The following is a 21,192-nucleotide window of genomic DNA, read 5'->3' as shown; positions in this document are numbered from 1 at the left end:
AGTTGCGAACTTTCAAAGATGCGAACGTGCCCCTGTACGCCAGCTGCTGTACTGTACTGTGTACTTTTCAAGGTATTGTCCTGTAAGATTAAAAATGCTTTCTTTATTTTTGTGGGTTTTTTTTTAATGTATTATTTGTGTGAAAAGTATTATAAACCTATTACAATACAGTACTATATAGCTGACTGTGTTAGTTGGGTAACTTTGTTGGACTTTACAAATTATGAACATGCTCTCAGAATGGAACTCGTTTGTATGTAGGGGACTTACTGTATCTTCTCTATTAGTTCATTTCTCATAATGCTTGGAATCTCACAAACAGCAACTATTTAATTTTTATTGAGCACCTACTACATGCAAGACACTCTGTACCTGAGAATGAGACTCAAAATTAAGCCCTTGCGCTACAAGTCTTATTGTCTACAAGGAGTCAAGACAAGTCTAGGGATATAAACAAGGCCCCACGTGCCAGTGGCCACAAGAGAGAGTTACAGGCCTGAGGCAGCCCAAAGGATGAAGGGGTGGCTTCATATTGGAGACTAGGGAAAGCTTTATAAAGAAGCAGGTATTTGGGCTGCACCCGGGAGACTGGGAATGGGGAGGGGCATTGGAAGGAGAGAACTGCAGGGGAAGAGATGTCCTGAGCAAAAGTAGGGAGAAGATAAAGTAAAAGGTCAGTGTGATCAAGAGCAAGCAGTTCAGTCAGGCTGGAAACAAATGCTGGGAGCCTTGACAGCTAGGAGGGACCTATCCTGAGAGGCTCTATGGTGGCCAAACTCATCCTCATGCATCCCAGTGAGGGCCTGGACTGAGAATCAGGCTTCCGGGTTCATCCCTTCTCCTCCCACTGCTACTGTGTTCTCTGAGCAAGTGACTGAATCCTCTGTGCCACTGCTTCCTCATCTGCACAGTGTGAGGAGAGGGTGCTGTGAACACTCACAAGGCACCTACAGATGATGCCTTCACACACAAAGCAATCAGTGAGGCTCCCTATTATCACTGAAATGAGGTAACAGATGTAAAGCACCTGGAAGAGAGCCTGACCCACAGAAGGAGCCCATGACGCACTGACCTCCTCCCCTTGCTCGGGTGGAGCACCCCAAGTACCTCTCTACATGTACTTCATTGACGCCTGAAGTGGCTCATTCCTCTGGGCTAAGCTCCACCTCTCCACAGGCTTTCGAAGAGCAAATGCTTCTGGGACCTGGGAGGAAAAGCCCATTAAGTGGCTGACGGCGGAGAGAAGATGGTGACACTAGCTCAATCCCCCAAACTGGAGAACTGAGAACATGGGGTGGAGGGTGATCCTGACCATCGTGCCTGCAGCCAGCTCAGCTGCCTGACTCACATTACTTCAGAGAAGGGAGTGGGGAGGATGGGGCAAGACACCAGAAAAGGGGGCATCTGCTGCCCACAAATCTGCTTGTTCATAGAGTAAATCCTTTCCTTGTCAGGCAGCACCCTGTGAGTTATATGCACGGACTCCAGACAGACTGCCTAGGTTTGAATGCCAAGTATGGCACTTACTATGGTGCAAGCTTTGGCTAAGTTACCAAGCTTCTTGGTGCCTCAGTCTCCCCATCTGTAAAAAGGGATAGCTTCAAAGAGTTGTGTTAAGATTAAAATATATAAGCTCTTAGAAATGTGCCAGGCACAGTGTAAACTCTCAGTAAATATTAGCTCTTACTATGACCTTTACCTTCACTTATCAGGTAGGAAATTGTTGAGAGTCACATCGCTGGAACTCCTTGTGAGGCAAGACTCTTAATGAGATAAAACTGCATGGCCTGGAGCAATAGATGGTCTAAGAGCCACAAGTGTGGAAGCAAATTTTCAGCAGCTTCGGGCTCTTTAGAGAAAGAGGATGGATCAATATAAAAAAAACAAGAATGCCAAAATGTCTAAGAGCTAGACTGGATTCACTAACAAGTGGGGTGTCCCAAGCTAGGCTCATGACCATTTTTGATGGCATCTCTAGGTCAGCATTTCAAAGGGCAGCACAGAAGTCATCTACCCTGATTTCAGAAAGGCATTCATTCCCTGACTTAGAAAATGTATTGAGCACCCATTCTGGGCCAGACACTTGACAAACTCTTTTACATGGATTAGATGGAAATATGAAGGCTCAATGATTATACAGCTGATGAATTTCTGTGTAACTGAACAAATGTAACCAACAAGTTTGGAGTAAGGGGTCAAGGTCAACCTGCAAGAAAGTCTCTGATGGGAGCAGGGCTTGGTGGCGTTCTCTTTAACAATTTCATCAGTTACCTGAAGAAGGTCACTGAAGCTATGTTAATTAAATTCACAGATAACACGAAATGGCAGGGATAGCTAATACATGGGATAACATGAACGTGTAGCCAGACCATATATGGTGGTCCCAGTTGTTCACAGGCACCCATCCACCCCACACTCTGCAACAGATAAGCACATTTTTCTAATCCACACAAAGGCACCATATAAGCTAGCAGTCCTGGGCAGAGAAGAAGGAAATCAACATATTCTTTATTGTTCCAAAGGACAGAGCTGACCAAACCGATCGAAGTTACAGGAAAACATATTTTGGCTCAGCCTGAAGGATAGCTGTCTAAGAATCTGCATTACAACAACGATATGAGCTGCCTTTTCCAAGAACATAGCCTTCTTCACTGATAGCATTCAGGTGGCCATCTGCTAGAAAGGCTGTAGGACGGATTCCTATACCAGGTGGCAGGTGAGATGATATGACCTTGAGGTGGGCTTCCAGCTCTGAGTGTATAGAACTGTGAGCGATTCAGCTGATATTCTTACTCCTACTTCCTGAAATTACGGAGGTGAGTCACCACTCTCATAAGAGAGTCTAAAGATACAATTAGGTTCAGAAAGTAGAAGTCTGTGGATGTCTTGCCCAAAGATGACCACATGCCTTTATTTATCTTACAAATATTTATGGAGTACCTACTATGTGCCAAGCAGTGTGTTAGGGTCTGGCAATGCAATGATAGATAAGAGACATTGTTTATGCCTTCGTGGAATTTATATTCTAGAGGTGGATTCCTCTAAACCCAACTTGCCGAATTGATGTTAAGATCTCATCATTTGGAGGCAGTTCATGGAACATAAATGAGGCTATGACCAATGCAAAACATCATCAATGGGATACTTGATGCCATCACTTATTTAAGTGCTTACATATTTTATGTAACATTATTGAGTGCAACATTCTTATTTTTACTGAAAAGAAAATTGAGCCTCAAAAGTTATGAAGCTAGCCAAAAATTGAGTGCTTTTAGTAGTAGAAATGAGATTTGAGCTCAAGCCTGTCTGTCTGCAACTCTGTGTTCTTCCCATTGTGCTATGCTGCCTCCCACACAGATAAAAATATGAGCAGGTGAACATAAACTCTCTAGGAAGTGAGGTATCCCCAGCCTCCTGGTTAAGATGAGATCATTTGACCAAGGCTATTAAGTGAAGTCTGGTTGACAATATTTAAGACTATACCTGGAAAGAAGAACCTCTGAACATATCCCAGACTACCTTCTTTCCAGGCCAAGTAGTCTGAATAAAATGGATGGCCCCATCCTTCAAACGTGAAGATCTCACTCCTGACCCATCGGGCAAAGGCTCTGGAATCTTTGCCAATAGCAAGGACTTGCCTAGGTGTTTTAGTCTCCCACATTTGTGCCAGTAAATGGGCAAATGCAATGCCTGCATAGGGTCCATGGTGAAGAGTGTGCCACGGCCTCTGCTACAATGGGCCACCTTGATTTGAATCCACAGTTGTGGTTTTACACTGGCCAGAGCACAGAGCTACTCAGTAACAGGTGTCTGGTCCCAACAGTTACCAGCCTAGAGCGTTTACTGTGTTTAGGCCTCCAGCTAGGTCCCTCTAGTGACACGTCACTTTCCCTAGGACTCTACATCATTCTGGAAGAGATACTTAACTACAGACTACATACTTGTCATTGTTTTAATCAAGGCATCGACTCAAGGATCCCCTGTCCCCAGAGCCTCAAGGCCGAATTGTAGCCTCTCCCCTGCTTTCATTTTGAGACTCTCAGAACAGTAGCCCTTGAGGGGTTTGGCAACAGAAAGTTCTCCTTAGGGACCGAGATTCTCTTTTCTTGCCAATGAGACTTTCAATATTGCTGAAATATTCAACAGATCACCAGTAAAATGGGGAAAACAATAGTTTCTACTCATAGTGTTGAAATGAGAAATAAATTTCTTGGTACATGAAAAGAACTTAGAGGGCTGGCTGATGTACCCCAAGAACTATATGTGTCAGCTATTATTATTACTATATTAGTATCACGACTATTACTACTGCCCCTGAAGGGTAGAGTGTGGGGAGTGTTATAATACCAGGCATGCAAAGTACTACAGCTCACTGGCTTTGATGTTAATTTAACTCCAGGTAGGCTTCTCTCAGTGTGGAATATGTTCCCATTTGTGACCATCCCACCACGGTGAGCACTCACTCCATTTAAAGTCATCCGTCTCATGTGGAAGGAATGTAACAAGGCCTAAACAGACTCACGGATATACAGAACAAACCAGTGGTTACCAGCTGGGAGAGGGAAGGGGGGTAGGAGCAAGACAGGGGTAGGGGATTAAGAGGTACAAACTACTATACAAACAGGGATGTATGGCAATGTTTTATAATAACTCTGAATGGAGTGTAATCTATAAAAATATTGAACCACTATGTTGTGCACCTGAAACTAATATGATATTGTGAATCAACTATACTTCAATAAAAAAATAAATACAGGGCTTCCGTGGTGGCGCAGTGGTTGAGAGTCCGCCTGCCAATGCAGGGGACACGGGTTCGTGCCCTGGTCCAGGAAGATCCCACATGCCGCGGAGCGGCTGGGCCCGTGAGCCATGGCCGCTGAGCCTGCGCATCCGGAGCCTGTGCTCCGCAGCGGGGGAGGCCACAACAGTGAGAGGCCTGCGTACCGCAAAAAACAAACAAATAAATAAATAAATACAGACATAAGTAAAGTCATATTTCTCATTTGGTTATAAGCAAGGGAGTCTCTGCTGTACGTCAGGATTGGAGGAAGTCCGTGCCGGGCACTGTGGTCTGGGCAGCCACACGGAAATCCTCCACCTCCGGGGCTAATTGGGCTAGTGCAGCACTGGGGCATTGAACAGCTGTCCACGGCCTCCCTTCACAGTCCTGCACAACAGAAATCTGGGGACTCTCCTCCACCCAAAGATCTTAGATCCAAAAGCCAACCTCAGCTGGAAAGCCTGGTTTCCAGGCTATCTCTCCTTAAGCCAACCATGCTACTCTCAGTGTGGAAAACCATGTGGAAAGGTTAATAAACTTGATGGGAAGAAGAGTACCAGGGAAGGAAAAGATTATTCCAATTGTTGAGTAGCGTCATGGTCTAATGAAAAGAGCCTAGATGTTGGCATCAGGCAATTCTGTTCACCACTGTGACCCTGGTCACCATACTGCTGAGCCTCACATAATAGTAGGCACCTTTCTCACTACATATACATACATATATACGTATGTGTATATATGAATATATATTTTTTAAAAAGCAAGAGATATAACAATACAGTGTGATTTTTGTTTAAAATAAAAATTATCCCTAAACAAACAAAAGAGTTCAGAATGAGTTCCCTCCAGGGGATGCCACTTCAGGTGGATTGGATTGTCTTTTTTTTACTGTTCTGTGGGTGACTTTCTTTTCTTTTCTTTTTTTTTTTTTTTGATTTTCTACGAATTATATGCATTCCTTTTATAAAAAAAAAAAAAGATAAAAACCAAGACATGCAGTGACAAAATGTTTGCTCTCCAATTCCTGAGATTACATAAAGTTAAAACTTAGGAAAAAATAATTGTAGTGTGAATGTTCGAAGCAGAATTCAAAGTACTTATCTAGGAAGAACAAACCTTAAGATGACTTTTACTGAAATTGTTTTCACAGAGACTGCAGGTGGAATAAACACTACTAACTGCTCACCTCTTAACCAGTTTGGAGGCTTTTTATCAAGATTAGGGATGATATTAAAACAACAACAACACCAACACTGAGCCCAGCATTATACGCTTAATAAATGGCAGCAGCGATTAAGCAGCAGCATCTGAGGGACTGATCAAAATCTTCAGTGACACTGAAGTTGTACTGCATTGAATATTGTGCTGAATTCGAGGGTCACTTCCTGGTGTTCATCCAGCCTTTTGTTATACAAAAACTTACAGAGATGTTTACATTAGAGGAATTTGACCTGAATGCTAGACCCTGAGCCACTTTCTTCTTTCCTCCAAAACCAGGTTTTCAACTGAGGCTTTTCAGATAGACATTAAGAATAACTTCCCCAGAGAAAACGTTTTGAGAAAAATAATATACAACAAAGACACTTTTAAAGCTTCCTTCTGAAATTTCCCCCAAATTTTGTGGTTACAAAAGTAATGAATGCTCATTGTGAAATAACGAAAGAGAACAAAAATGCATTAAAAATTAAGGGGGGCAGTGGAAAGCAAAACTTTTGATGCATAGAAAAAGAAATTGGGAAGAAATATGACAAAATGGTAATGGTAGTTTTCTCTGAGCATGGGATAATGAGTGGATTTTTTTCTATTTACTTTAAAGAAAAAAAAAAGATAAACAGCCAAGATGCCCAAAGCCAGGGAAGATGACAGCACTCTCAAACCTAGTATTCTTAGACTGAAACCCAAAGAAGCTGCAGGTCCAGGGAGCATTCCTAGTAGAAAACATCCATGCATTCAGTAGAATATATAAATTCAGGACACTCTCTGGAAAGCCTGGGCCAAACATAAAACATTCATTTCTATAAAATTGAAACAATTTATCTTCCATTCTCGAGCAGATGGGAGGGTAAATCGAGGTTGATTTTTTCACCCTGGTGGTCATACTGGAGGAAATATGAGTGTTCCTGCCTCCGGTACTGTTTAAAATGAGTCTCTTGGTACCGTGACTGGACTAGTCAGAGAGAACACCGTGGATGTTTCACTCTCCTCCAGGGGGTAGGCAGTACTGCAGGGGGACTGCAGACACTTGTCATGTGGGGAAGGGTGGGATGAAGCTGAGTCCCCTCGGTGCCCTGGGGAGGAGGATGCAGAGAAGCAGGTGGGGAATGCCCATCTCTCATCCACAGCTGATGACTTCCAGAATGTCACACGCTTATCACACTGGCTCTCTCTGAAATCAGTATTTACCCAACTGATTTATCTCCAATACCCACCTGTCACTATAAAGCTTGGCCACCAGCTAGGTGACCTTGAGCAAGTTTCTTCACCTCTCTGGCCCTCTATTTCCCCAAAAGTAAAACACAAGAATCCTTTAGGATGCACTCAGCCACTAGTCTACAAACCCATCCTTTTCATCAGAGAGGATGGTGCACTGGTAAGAGGATGCCTTCCTGGTGGGGATGTGGGGACTCCACACCTTGCTTAGGAAGGGCCTCTTAAGTCTGACTGGGCTGCAGAAGCATTTGGGGGGAGCTTTCCATCTGTACAAAGACTGGGCCCTCTCCCAGACCCATGAAGTTAATATATCTCTTGGGGTAGCAATCGGAAATCAGTATTAGCTCCCCAGATGATTCTTAAGTATTTGCTCCATGAACTGGCATCAGGGAGTCAATTATTAGGCGTATTTTGCTCTCTTATCATCTTGAGTAACCAAGGTTACAGTTGCCTCTAAGAGGGGAGCAAAGGGCATCACCTAAAACAACCCCGGCCAGGGGCAGCTCTAGCTCCTCAACTGCATTTGTGCAAATGAGAAAAAGGCACGCATCAGGACAAATGCCCCCTGCGTCTCAGAGTTTGCTTTCCTGGGCCTGCAGGGGCGAGGTTTCACCCCTCAGCTGCTCTTTGTGCTAGATGTCTACCTGCAATGTACAAAGCATATGGCTGTACTCAGCTGTCTGACCACACGTCTTTTGTGAAAATGGGTCAAATTAAACATGTTTCCACTTGAGAAAAATCCCTAAGAATGAGGTGCAGGGTCCCCCAAGACAACTGAGGGGACTTGACCCCGTTAAGCCCGTCTGAGGAGGTCCTGGTAGGTGGAGATCCACTTTCAACCACTCAGTTCCTGCCTGCTCACCCAGAGGGGGTCAGTTCTTCTTTCTACAGGGCAATATTTCAGCTAGAATCAGGTTACAGCAGAGTTTCTAGCGAGAGAAGGAACTAGGAACTTTAGGTTTAATACTAAGAGCTAAGATGACCTGTTTTGACATTGAAATAGGTGGGAGAAAGGACAGCCACATTTCTACTGACTCCTGGGGGAAGTGGAGCAGATGGAAGTAAAGGAAAAGGGAGGGAAGAAAAGAAGAATGAGAAATAAAGGGCCAAATAAAACCACTGGAAACCCTTGCTAGGAATAAGTGAATAAGTGAGAGGTAATTAGAGTCACACACGCACGCACGCACGCACACAATTAGAAAGAGTCACACACGCATGCACACGCACACACACACACAAAGAGAAAAAAGGACAATAAAAAGAGAGCTAATGGGAGGATAATCCCGTTTGTGCTTGGCATGGCAATGACAGGAGCTGGGCACAGACAATGAGGTTGGGGCTGGAGGGAAGGGGAGGAGGGCGCCCAGAGATAAAAGAGCAGCAGCAGGCTGGCCTGCAAATCTTGTCTGAGGGGTTGGAGGAAGGTGAACAGGGCATCACTGATACAGAGACAGGCATGGGGGTGGGGAAATAAAAGCCAGACGATGAGCTAGAAACGGACAAATGAAAGTCAGGAAATGTCAAATGTCACGCAGGACTGTCTGACTCCATCTGAGTCACTTCTGACGAGACTTTGGGAAGGTCAAAGAAGGCCAAACACTGCCCAAGACCTGGGCTGGGAATCAGAGCTACCCCCTAGCATTCTAGTCACTGCCATACGATGGTTCAGCATTTGCACTTTGATGGTCAGACAGCTGAGAGAATGTTCTGGCTCAGCTTTAGGTGGCCAGAAGGTGAGAATGGGTTTTAGATCATTTGGAATCATCAGTGCAGGTTGGTCTCTGCTAACACCTAGAGCTCAGAGGCAAAGGCATCCTCTCTAGTGGGCTGTGGTCATTTTTCTGTGAGCGGTCTCTAGGGAAATGTTTAGGATGGCATCATTCAGACAGATCCTAATAAAATTACCTTCTGTCAAGGACGCTTTGGAGCAAGACCGAGGGGCTGAGGCCAACCATGACAAACATGGTCCCCATTCTTGGCTTGAAAAGGAAACTGGATTCTGTGGTGTGGGGCATTTGTTCCTTATACAGATTTAGAATCCCTAAGCAGGGATCCCTGGGAGGGTAAGTAGCAGGGATGAGTTGTAGAAAGAGAAAGCACAGTACAAACCCGGGACAATGGAAAGGCCATATTAAGGTGGCACGGGCTATGTACGAGTGTGTGAGTGTGTGTGTGCGTGCATGCGCAGGCACAAGCACACACATGTACTAGTCTGGGGGGGATGTCATGGTAAGTAGGTAAGTATGTTGCCTCCTGAGCAGACAGTGAAACAAGTGCTCTGATGAGCCGGATTATTCCTGACAACAGCTTCTAAAACCTTGGAGAAACACCTGTTCATTTCCACAGCTGGTCTTTTCCCATCTCATAAATTATCACTCTATCACCATTCTTCAGCACTGAAATCTAGTAATATGTTCTCTAGTGGGGAATCTCCTTGGTATTGCCCTCTGTATCTGAGATGCCAGAATAAGAAATCAGTCTATTATTTACCGGGAATCTTCAAATGCATGAATTTAATCTGACTGTGGTGTTCTGAAAAATGTATCTAGAGGCCACTGGGTATACTCTTAATTTAACAAAAAACATTATTAGAGCCTTTCTTAATAATCTCCAAAGTAGCTAAATAAATTTGTTTTTTCTCTTCTAATATTTTCATGTAAATCATCTCTCTTGCCTCCTCCACCCTCATTTATTGGTTTCATTTCTTATCTTTGAAATTTTTAAATTTGTCCTTGTTGTCCTAGCAGACAAATATCACATAGAGACACTAACAGTCCCTGGCTGTGTCTATGAAGCCACAGGGTTGGGAGGCTGAGCAGCTGTGGATTCACACAGGTTAGACAGAGATGTGGTGAAGCCCTGCACTAGGGCGGGATCCTTCCATCCCGGGTCCTCTGCTGGGCACCTGGGTCACCAAGGGTGCTGGGGCAGGCAATGATTGATTTTGTTGCCAACCTCAAAGACCAAGGATGTAACCTCAAGCATCCTATGTTCTTTTAATAACTATTAGAAGTCTGTCATCCATGACTTTGTTTAAATCTTTTTGAAGCTATTTTTACTTTTAGTGAATCAGAGCCTCTTTTGTAATGAGTTCAGTGATTTTACAACCTGCCACCCTGAATCCTGTCACCTGGGTAAACTACAGTGGCTGGCTTTATCACCAAGATTCACACACGAATGTCTCAACTAGCCTCACTTCTCCTTGGGCATTTCTGGCAAAACCAGAGTCACCAAAAATGGCTGCAACCCCCTCGATTCACATGTCTTGTACCTATGGTCCCCAATTTTCTGTCACTCTTTGCTGTATGGTCTTCAAAACTTTTATCTACAGGATAATTTTAAGACTGCTTTATTTGCAGGATCCAGATAAATAAAACCTTAGATAGTCTTGAGAGAGTTTTTTTGTGTGTTTGTTTTGGTTTTTGTTTTCTTTTTAGGATTTTTTTTTTTTTGCGGTACAGGGGCCTCTTACTGTTGTGGCCTCTCCTGTTCTGGAGCACAGGCTCTGGACGCACAGGCTCAGCGGCCATGGCTCACGGGCCCAGCCGCTCCGCGGCATGTGGGATCTTCCCGGACCGGGGCACGAACCCCTGTCCCCTGCATAGGCAGGCGGACTCTCAACCACTGCGCCACCAGGGAAGCCCCTTTAGGATTGTTTTAATTTCTTTTGAAGGGTCCAGAAAAATAATGTGTAGTGACGGAACAGCCCTCCACATATACAGACACCTCCTGCTGACAATTCTAGGGGTGTACACATGGAGCTTTAAGGTTCAAAGTCTTAGTAAGCAAGAGCTCTTTAAGATCTAGTCTCTACCCACCTTATCAGCCTCTTCTCCTGTCTCTATAAACTGCACCCGTGAGCTACATTGAGTTATTTGTTTGCCATTCCTGGAAAAACCATGCTTCTTAAGCCTCCATGCCTTGGCATATGCTGTTCTTTCTGCCTAGAATTACCTTCGTGACCTGTTAAATAGAACAGTTCAAGATTTAACTTCCTCATGAAATCCTATTCCAGATCCTTAGATGTCACATGAGTCAAACTGTAATCCCACTGAACTTTGCTCAAACCTTTATTTTAATAGGTTTTAGAATTCATTGTAATTTTCTTGTTAGGTGCCCATCTATCTATTCTAGACTATTAGTTCTTCCAGAGCAGAGATAACATCTTCTTCTTATAATTAGCAACCTACTTTATCCTGGGCCACGATGGGTAATACAGTGAATATCTGCTGAAAACATGAATGAGTGAGAGAGTAGATGAAGGAGCAGGGTGGGGAGAGGATTTCTATGAATAAACCAGCTCACTCATGTACACATACACACACACACATCACACACATACGCACACATACAGGTCCAGGTAAACCGAAGCACAAAGCAGAGTCTGGATAAAGCTGCAGGTATAACTTCTCTGTCTCCCGGAATCATCCATTTGTAATTTTTTGTATTAATGTCCTTGACCAACTTTCTTCCTTGTCTGAAAGTCACGACTGCTTGTTGATACTTCTGTCCTGGTACATTAACCTAGATTTTCATAAGGGAATTCATTTTAACTTTCACTGGCCTAGGATTTGGTTGTTCGACTTCAAAAGAATGTTCAGCTACTTTAATGTATGCAATATAGAATACTAAGTGAAAAACATAAATACCCATACAAGCTGTTCACCTCTCCCTCCCGGACCATTAAATAAAATATTCAGGAAAATCAGGCCTACCACTGATTTCTCCGTAATACCCCAGTACGTGTCATTAGTTAGCAATCTGTACTTTTCAAGTGACAGTCTTCACGTTCAAATCAATTTTCATTAATTTTGTAAGAATCATTTAAAGAAACGTGGCATCCGATCCCTGATTTAAATCAAGATGTATGAATGTTCTACTTTTCATTTATCTTGTCATTTTATGAGGAAGATGCAGTCCTTTGTCTGGCACTTTTTTATATACATGTAAACATGCTGCTTATCACTCCTGGTTCCATTATTCTCATGACAGTCACTTTTTTTCCCCTCCTAACAGTTGCTCCATTATTTTATTAGTGTCCAAAATGAGACCTTATAGACAGTGATGATCAGAGAATAATGGAAATTAGAGATGGAAATGATAGATTAGGTCTCCTTGTCTGTTTCCTGGGGCTAATGTTCCTGTCAGTCTCTAACTCAGGGCTCTAGCCTGTCTTATTTTAAATGACACCAACGTGGGGCCTCCACCATTTCCCTGGAGGCTCTTGTCTACATCCAAGACTGTCTCTACACACAGCCAGAGGGAATGATGAAGCCTTGTGCAATTACCCAGTGAAGTCAGGCCCATCGTCACATGATCTGTCTACAAGGCAAGGGATGTGGAGGCTTGAGCGATTAGCCACCAAATCCAATCACTGCAGAGAGCCAGCCTGGATCATTCAGGGCACAAAAGTGAAATGATTTTTTGTCATTGTTTACTTCAGCAGCAGGTATGCAGGCTAAGAGACAGAGAGCTGGTTATCCATCACCTTTTCCAATATTTTACTCAATATGAATCACAGTCAACTGAGATTTTCGGCCAGCACATAAGCTAAAATCTTGGCTCCTTGGCAACTATGCAAACATGTCAGAGGGCAGAGAGTAAGGGGACTGAACTGACTTTACATAGCCATAGCAAATGGCACTCTTTATTCAAACTCCACTTGGCATCTATAAGCCAAGTTCTCTGCCCTTCCCACCAATCTTTCAACAACCGGCCACCTCATATGCATTTACCCTTCTCCAAACATCTTCCTCTACACTTTGTGGACTGTCTCCCTGATAAGATCACAAATTCAGTGGAAAAACGGAGCCATCCTTCATTTTCACTAACAGAAAAATTTCATGGCATTTTGACTTCCCCCAAGTTTTCTGACCTGTGACTCAGATTTCCTTTCCTTAACTTCATTCTCTCTTGTCCTTATCCCTCAACTTCAACCTGTTCCAGCACATCTGCCCTCTTCAAACATCTACAGGCATCTATCATTCCATGACTTAGTTATCAGCTGGTCAAGTTCTCTGAGTGGGGTTCTTCTTCCCCTTCATCATAAATCACTCCTTTGGGCTCTTCAATCATTTTTATTGCTCTTCTCCAAACTCTCACCCATTTTTCTCCATATTTATTGCTTTGAGAGTCCAGAACCACATTCAGTATTCTAGGCTTGGGCTCCTCCGAATCATAGAGAGGAGGTTGAGCATCGAACTCAGGGCTAGGAGTCCTCCTTGGTGCCATGGGAAGGGATGGTGATTTCTTTTCTCCACCTTGCCAGGCCACAAACACATTTCCACTCCGCAGTCTAAGCAATCACTCCGAGATGGCTTTTCTTTTTTTTTTGCGGTACGCGGGCCTCTCACTGTTGTGGCTTCTCCCGTTGCGGAGCGCAGGCTCTGCGGCCATGGCTCACGGGCCCAGCCGCTCCGCGGCATGTAGGATCTTCCCAGACCGGGGCACGAACCCATGTCCCCTGCATCGGCAGGCGGACTCTCAACCACTGTACCACCAGGGAAGCCCCGAGGTGGCTTTTGCCTTGATTTCTTTCTAGTTTCCCCTGTCCCATTGATTGCTATTATTAGTTAGCATTCATTGATCCCTGTCTTCCCACACCCTCCTCCACAACCCAGCCAAGGCAGAAAGCAATCTCTCAGCACCCAAAACAAAGTAGGAAGTTGCTTTTAAAAGGCGATAGAAGGGCTTCCCTGGTGGCGCAGTGGTTGAGAGTCCGCCTGCCGATGCAGGGGACACGGGTTCGTACCCCGGTCCGGGAAGATCCCACATGCCGCGGAGCGGCTGAGCTTGTGAGCCATGGCCGCTGAGCCTGCGCATCCGGAGCCTGTGCTCCGCAACGGGAGAGGCCACGACAGTGAGAGGCCCTCGTAATGCCAAAAAAAAAAGGCAATAGAAGATGGATAGTGGTGATGGTGGCACAACGATGTGAATGTGCTTAATGCCACTGAACTGTACACCTAAGAATGGTGAAAATGATCATTTTTATCTTATGTATATTTTTTCTCCATGAAAAAATTCAAAAAAAGTAAAATGAATAAAATATAAAGCAATAGACAAGGTAACTATCTTATCCCAGTTGTCTGTGCTTGGGGAAAAGCAAAGATCTTAAAAGAAATGGTAATTGGAGATCAGGTGAAAATCCTTTGACTCAATGCCAAGCACTCCCTGAGTCGTTGCATTTCACCCTCTCTGACAGTACTGGTGAAAACAAGTTTCCACTCATATCAGTCTTGCAAAGCTCGTTGAACTCTGGGAGAGCTACACTGGAGTGTGTGCGACTTCACGTGTCTCCAACAAAATCATCAGCTAAGTTCTATCTGTGGAATCCTCGTGGCTGATGGCGGTGTGAAAAGGAAGAGAGGGACAGCTTGATTCCCAGATCCCAGCTGGAGGCTTGGGGCTGCGAGTCAGAGGCATCACCTCTGAACTCGTAAATGGAGAGGAAGATGAGATGGACACCACTGGGATGGTGTAAACATGGAAACGCACAGTGACACGTTCATCCGTTTGCTGTTCAGAATAGAACCACCCTTTAGCTCTGTCCCTCTCCACACAATTGCTCCACGTCACGTCTGCGTGAGGGAGTGGTGACGTCCAGGAACTGGCTAACTCGCCGTCCCCTCACTTACCCTTGGTTGGTTCCCCATTCATTCCGAATGCAAAGATGCTTGTGCACTGGATCCTTCATGTAACCCTCGTAGCAGAGGCATTCCCCTTAGAAGCAGGGTGAGGAAGAAGAAAAAGAAACAAGAAGAAATTGATTAACATGTCTGTGTTGGAGAAAATTAATATGAAATGATCACATCAAACTAACACTGGCACGGATGAGACCATAAATCCTATTATACCATACACGCCCATCTCCACTGCCCACGTGAAGGAACACACCACCAATCTCTCCATTTTCACTATGTGATAACTTTCACTGGTTGAGGACACTAACGTTTACAAAGCACCTATTACATGGGCTCTGCAGACACAAAGTCCAAGAACTCTTTGAGCAAAGGGACTCCTTCGTTGTTATTTTCTCAGTGGCCAGTATACTGCAAGACACATATTAGATGATCAACACATGTTTGAAGACCACATAAGTGAGTTATTTCATCAAATGTTTCTAAGAAATTTGAAAAGTACATATGATTAGCCATGCTATCCTGATGAGGGAAATCGAGGCTCAGAAGAATTAAGGGATCTAGAGACAGATTTAAATGGCAGAGTTAATAGTTGAACCTATGTCTCTCTGACTCCAGACCTTTTTTCCCAACCAGGCCATGCTGCTAGCCCAAGAACAACTGCTGTATTTAGAGGAGGCCACTTATACCTATCATAGTTTTATAAGAACTCTGGGTTTTTATTTTTAAGTGAAAATGGCTCATTATCTTGGTGCTGATAAACAGAAGAATCATCTATGTTTGTTTAGGATATCACTATGTTTCATTATCATTACTTACTTCAACAGTGTACCAAGAGGTCCACGACCCCTCTGGAGTCGTATGTGAAACTGTACATATGTGTATGTGCATCTTTCCTCAGCAGGCCTCCATAACATTCATCAGATTTATAAGCAAATCCAAGACCCCCAAAAGATTAAGAAGCATTGCTCTACTTAGTCTGACTTTGAAGAAAATTGTAACTGCTTCCTTATATTAATAATTCCTTAGGCAATGCTATGTATCCCTAAGCTACTGAGATCAGTTCCACTGAAGCACCGGTATTGTCTTTTTCACTGGCTGGTTATTTAATTTACAGGTAGTGAAAGAACAGAGTGTGACTTCCTAAAATTTGGAAGTTACAAAGGTGCCAGACCCTAGGGAGACAAAGGATAAGGTTTCTTTATCTTCCTGGGAAGAAACACTCAAAAAGGATATAGATGGAATAATAGCTTTGAGAGCTATTTTCTCTTTTCAAAGACAAAAAACAATAAAAATGAAGTGAAGGGGCCTCACAGTTATGGCGGCAAGGACTGGGTAGGCTCTGAGCAAGAAGTTTTTGTTAGGATCTAAGTGCATCCGTTCTTGTTGAGACTGACCTATAAGCTACTGTCCATCAGGGTCTCACTAACAGATAACACTCGTCTTCCTCTCCAACACCTGCTCAGTCAAGGTGCTGAGGAGTGGAGTAGAAATGAGTAACTTAGTTTGGGAGGGATCCACAGGGAGTGTTAGATCAGTATTTTGCCTCCTGTATGACAAACTCAAGCTTCCTTGCAGGCTAGATTCACAATAGGGTGAAACTTATTGGCTTCAGTGGTGCTGAGCTGTATCTAGGAGCGGTCTGGGAGCTGGGAGTCGAACACAGGAAAACACAGCTTCGGTAGCTGATGATAAGGCTTTCAGGGGAAGGCTGTTTCTCTGATAGAAGGAAAGATAACGAGGGCAAGGACCAGAGGCGGGCAAAAGAAGCGAAGTACCGGGAGCCAGGCTTCATACCGTATCAATTCCAAAGAAAGCATGGACTCTAGGCTATAAGCTACACAAGAGCAGGAACAAGCTAGATTTTCCTATACGTGAGGAGACCTTTTATAAATACTGTGTAATGGAAAATAAACAAATTAATTAAAGAGTGTGTCCCAAATTTATAGATACCATCACCACCACCTCTCCCCAAGGTGCCAATATCAAGCCAACTAATGGGTCAAGGACCCAGAAATGATTCGCCCTTAAGGAGATCATCTTTCAATTTCCTTGTGGACATTAGGCATGGATATGATATTACAAAACAGGAAGGAATCTCAAGAGGTTGTCAAACCCATCAGTCTGACTCTTACAATGTTCTTAACTGGATGGCTTTGACAAAAAAGGTAGTCCACCTTCCACACCCGATATCTAGTTACCACAACACATGTAAAAGTAAATGCAGTAACAACTCAGAGCTCGAGCAGAGCCTGATTTTCCTAATGCTGGCAATATCTACCATTTGTACCTTTCTCAATTGCCTTCACAGTCATTATCCCCTGATGAGATTTCCATCATTCATTACTACGTGGGGACACACTACTGACAACAAGTAAAGCTTTCCTCCATATAATGTTATACGCAGCCCGGAGTCAGAGCAACAGAGACATTTTTCAAACATATCATGTTAGAGTTTGAGGATTTCCAAAATTCGTCTCTTAAATCATCCTCATTTCCGGAACTCACCAAACTTCCCTCTTCTGTATTCCTCCTCAAAACCAGTCTGGCCATCTACATTGAAAGGAGTTCAGACTTGATGAGGGAAGTTGCTATGGCAACCAACTGCTAAATCTTGACTTTAAGAGGGGTTTCGTGCAAGCACAGGCTCTGACTGTTAGCTGTGAATTTTAAAGACCCCACAAGGGTGTTGGATGCCCTCCTAAGCTAGAAGTGTTACAGTCTCTGCATCTGCTGTGACAGATGGCAGGGAACACATGACGTGCCGACTCTGTGGTGGTGTTCATAGGAATCCAACAGAGAGACGTGTCACGGCCACAGAGAAGTGCCCAACTGGGATGGAGCGTGCCCTGCAGGAGGCACTCACAGACAACTACACTGCCAGAGAGTAGAAGCCCACCCAAGAGATGATCTGTGCAGGGCCTGGAGATGCCTACACTGGATCTGTGCTAGGTACTCTGAAGGCAGATGCTAACAGGCAGTGCCTTCCAGTCATTTCCCATTCCACAGATGGATGGAGGCACGCATCTCATCGAACGACTGAAGAAAGACCTTGAAGCTAGGGCTCCTCAGACATGACTGGGCTCACAGACATAACTACAGATCAAGGCCAAAAGTCCTGATCACCTCCATCCTTCAGGTAGCAGTTGGCTTTTATTAAAGTCAATTGGGAACGCTTCATCCAAAAAGGGAAATCTTTGTCAGACATCTGGGCTTGAATAATATCTAATTGCCTGGTCTCCTCTCCTGGGCAGACATCAGGCAAGAGGTAGGCTCAAACAACCCCACACAACTCTGGGAGGGCAGACAGAGGGAAATAGGCCAAAAGTACACCTTGAAGGGAGGTGCTTTAATTGAGCCACAAAAGAGAGTTTGGGATGAGTGGGCAATCCAGGTGGCAGGAACAAAATGGGAGCTGTGCTACCCCACCTAACTAGGTTCTAAAAACCAGGGAAGACTAGAGAAAGAGAGAGAGGCCCTTATTCAGAGTAAGGAAAGGGGAGGAGGGCTAGAGTGAGTCTGCAAAACTGGTCCAATGCCCCTCACCAGATTTTACACATTTCTTCATGGTTGGGACCAGCCTATGGAAAGATCTGGGACAGAAGGAATTTCAGTGACCATCTTGGATGGTGATTAAAACTTGATTTAGCTTGAAGTGCATGCTCCTTGCAGACTCATAAAAGCTACATACCTTGAAAAGGGCAGTGAGGGTCTGTGGCCAGAACTGAAGGGGGCTGTGAAATCAAGCAGGTGTGTGAAGCCTCCACAGCTGCCCATATGGCGGAATAAAGGCCAGGAATGCAGCAGAAAGAGAAGTTGCTGAGGCCAGTTAGTCTGTGTTGCCCTCAGGAAACAAGCCAACATACAACCACCACAAAAACCCTTAGAAAGTACAGGAAAAGTCAACCCCTGGCTGGATCCATCCGGGCATTAAGCATTACAATTTCAGTGGTTTGCTGTTAGCCCCACGTGACCAGAGACACACCCAGGGTTACTAACCTAGGATGATCTGAGAGAGGATGTCAGTGTGCAGTTGGCAGAGGGCTTCCGGGCTAAGGGCTTTAGGTACATTACGTCCCTCCCAGATAGCACGTTGCTAGACTGCAAAAGGGAGGCTGGAGTGGAAAATGGTCTCAAGTCTCTTCCAGCTCCAGTCCTTCCGTAGATTCCTGACACATCCGCAGAAGGTCTGGGCAGCCACCTTCTATAAACTGTGCCAGGGTGATTGATATAAAGAAGGCATAACAATGCTTATTTTTCTTCTGTCCTTTTTCTCCTTCCCTAGTGTGTCAGTTTTCTATAGCTGCCATAAAAAATTATCACAAACTCAGTGGTTTAAAACAACAGAAATATATTATCTTGCAGTTCTGCTGGTCAGAAATCTGATACGAGTCTCACTGGGCTAAAAACCAGATGTCTGTAGCGCTATGCTCCTTTCTGGAGACTTGAGGGGAGAATCTGTTTCCTTGCCTTTTCCACCTTCTGGAGGATGCCCACATTCACTGGTTCCTCAACCTTCAAATCCAGCAATGGCTGGTGGAGTCCTTTTCATGTCGTATCACTCTGGCCTCTTCTGCCCCTCTCTTCCACTGTTAAGCACCCTTGTGATTACACTGGGCCCACCTGGTTAATCCAGATGCTCCCCTTATTTTAAGATCAGTTGTCTAGCAACCTTAATACCATCTGCAACTTGCATTCCTCTTTGCCAGGTAACGTGACATTTTCACAGGTTCTGGGGATTAGGTCGTGAACATCTTCGGGGGCCCATTAAGCCTCCTATCATACCTGGTACTCTGGACCTCTGTGCAGGTGACGAGTAAACACACACTTAAGTTTGAAACACGTTGGAAGGATGCCTGAGGAGAGCTTCAGGCACTGGAGGGTGCTCCTTTGCAGTGACTGAGCGCCTGTTTGTGTGTTTGTTTGCATGTGTGAAAAAGTATACACGTGCACTTGCACAGTTCCACCCATCCATGTGGGCAGACCCCTCGGCATGGCTGGGAAAGCACATGTCCCAACACCATGACATTTCCAAGTGAGTTAGCTGGAGGACTGCAAAAATAACGTCGACTTGACTTGCAGCCAATGCCCACACTCAGCTCTTTGGAGAAAGGCTTTAGGATGGAGTGTGGGAGGCGATAAAGTTTCTTACTGACGAGCATGTGGGATGGCCACATCATCCCAGGCACAGACAGAAGCAGGGCAGGAAGGGGGAGGGTTTCCAACCCCAGCATTAATGAAAATGGAAGTCCCTGCAGTATCATTTCTCAGCGGCTACCCCGGAATGAAGATGTCGCACCTTAGTTCTGTGGTGGGTTCTTATTTTTAATCTCTCTCCCTGGCTTTCCAGTTGGAAATTCATTAATTGTCACAGACACTGGGAAGCCACTAGCAGGGGAGGGGCTTCCCAAAGTCATTTTCAGTAAGGATTAGAAATGAGATATCCAGGAGGGATTGAAGAGGTGATGGGAGCTTTGCTATGGACAAGCAGGTTCTTCAGCTTCTGGCTCAGGAAACAGTGATGCTTAGCAACGGTGATTGCTTGAATAGTGTCACAGTGACAAGTACGTTGGCTCTGACCTGTCCAGGGGAATTAAGCAACCCTTTACAATCCCACTTCTGCTCTGATTTCACGGTAGACAGAACACCGACTCTGCCTTAGGTAGCTGTGGGGCTTCGGGCAAGTCGTGTAACTTCTTGGGGAATTTGAGCATTGACCTAAAGGAAGGAGGAGTTTATCTCTAAGACCCTCCAAGCTTAAAACACCAATCCCTCTTTCCACCTGTAATTCAAAGTGCTTCCTGTTCTTTAAAAACCTCAGGTGAAGCTTCCAAGGCCTTCTGGAGATCATGCTTCTCTCAGAAGTGAGTTTAACAAGTGAGGTGGTCCAGGGTCTCCTAATCCAAGTCAGAGGGGAGACTAGCTCAGTTGCATGGAGAAGCTCCACCTCTGAGACGAGCCTGCTTTTCTCTCCCAAGCCCACTGGCTTTTGGGCATGGTGCACGGCCCATCTGTCTAGTTTGGTGTTTGCCTGACAGCGTGGGAGGAGCAGCAAGTAAGCACAGTCTTAGACATCATATGTTTAAAATGCTGTACTTTCTCCTTCATAGGGGGACCTAGAATCTCTGTGATGGGCCCACGTAACAACAACTTTTAGACCTATCAAGGTGAACTTTTGACGTTGCAGTTACCTGTTACTCCCCCAGAGAGCTACAGCAATGGACTGTAACACAAGTAACAGCTAGATCTCTTGGAGTCAACCTCTACTAATATCCTTCTACCTCGGCACCTACATCTCTGTGTGTGTGTGTGTGTGTGTGTGTGTGTGTGTGTGTGTGTGTGTGT

General features: G+C 44.7%; 1 protein-coding gene across 3 annotated transcripts in view; it reads right to left on the bottom strand.

Moving 5' to 3' along the window:
* The window catches only part of ASTN1 (astrotactin 1), a 323,626-nt gene that overhangs the window by 138,655 nt on the left and 163,779 nt on the right, over positions 1-21,192 (bottom strand). For all 3 annotated transcript variants that reach the window (XM_029231191.1, XM_029231192.1, XM_029231190.1), the window contains exon 8: positions 14,845-14,929. In XM_029231191.1, coding sequence (XP_029087024.1) covers positions 14,845-14,929 — 85 coding nt within the window. The remainder of the gene's footprint in view (positions 1-14,844; positions 14,930-21,192) is intronic.

The sequence above is a fragment of the Monodon monoceros genome, unplaced genomic scaffold (assembly GCF_005190385.1).
Source record: "Monodon monoceros isolate NGI ecotype Baffin Bay Population unplaced genomic scaffold, NGI_Narwhal_1 Super_Scaffold_18, whole genome shotgun sequence".
Lineage (NCBI taxonomy): Eukaryota > Metazoa > Chordata > Mammalia > Artiodactyla > Monodontidae > Monodon > Monodon monoceros.
Note: the sequence above shows the minus strand (reverse complement) of the source record. Positions and strands in the feature narration are given on the sequence as shown.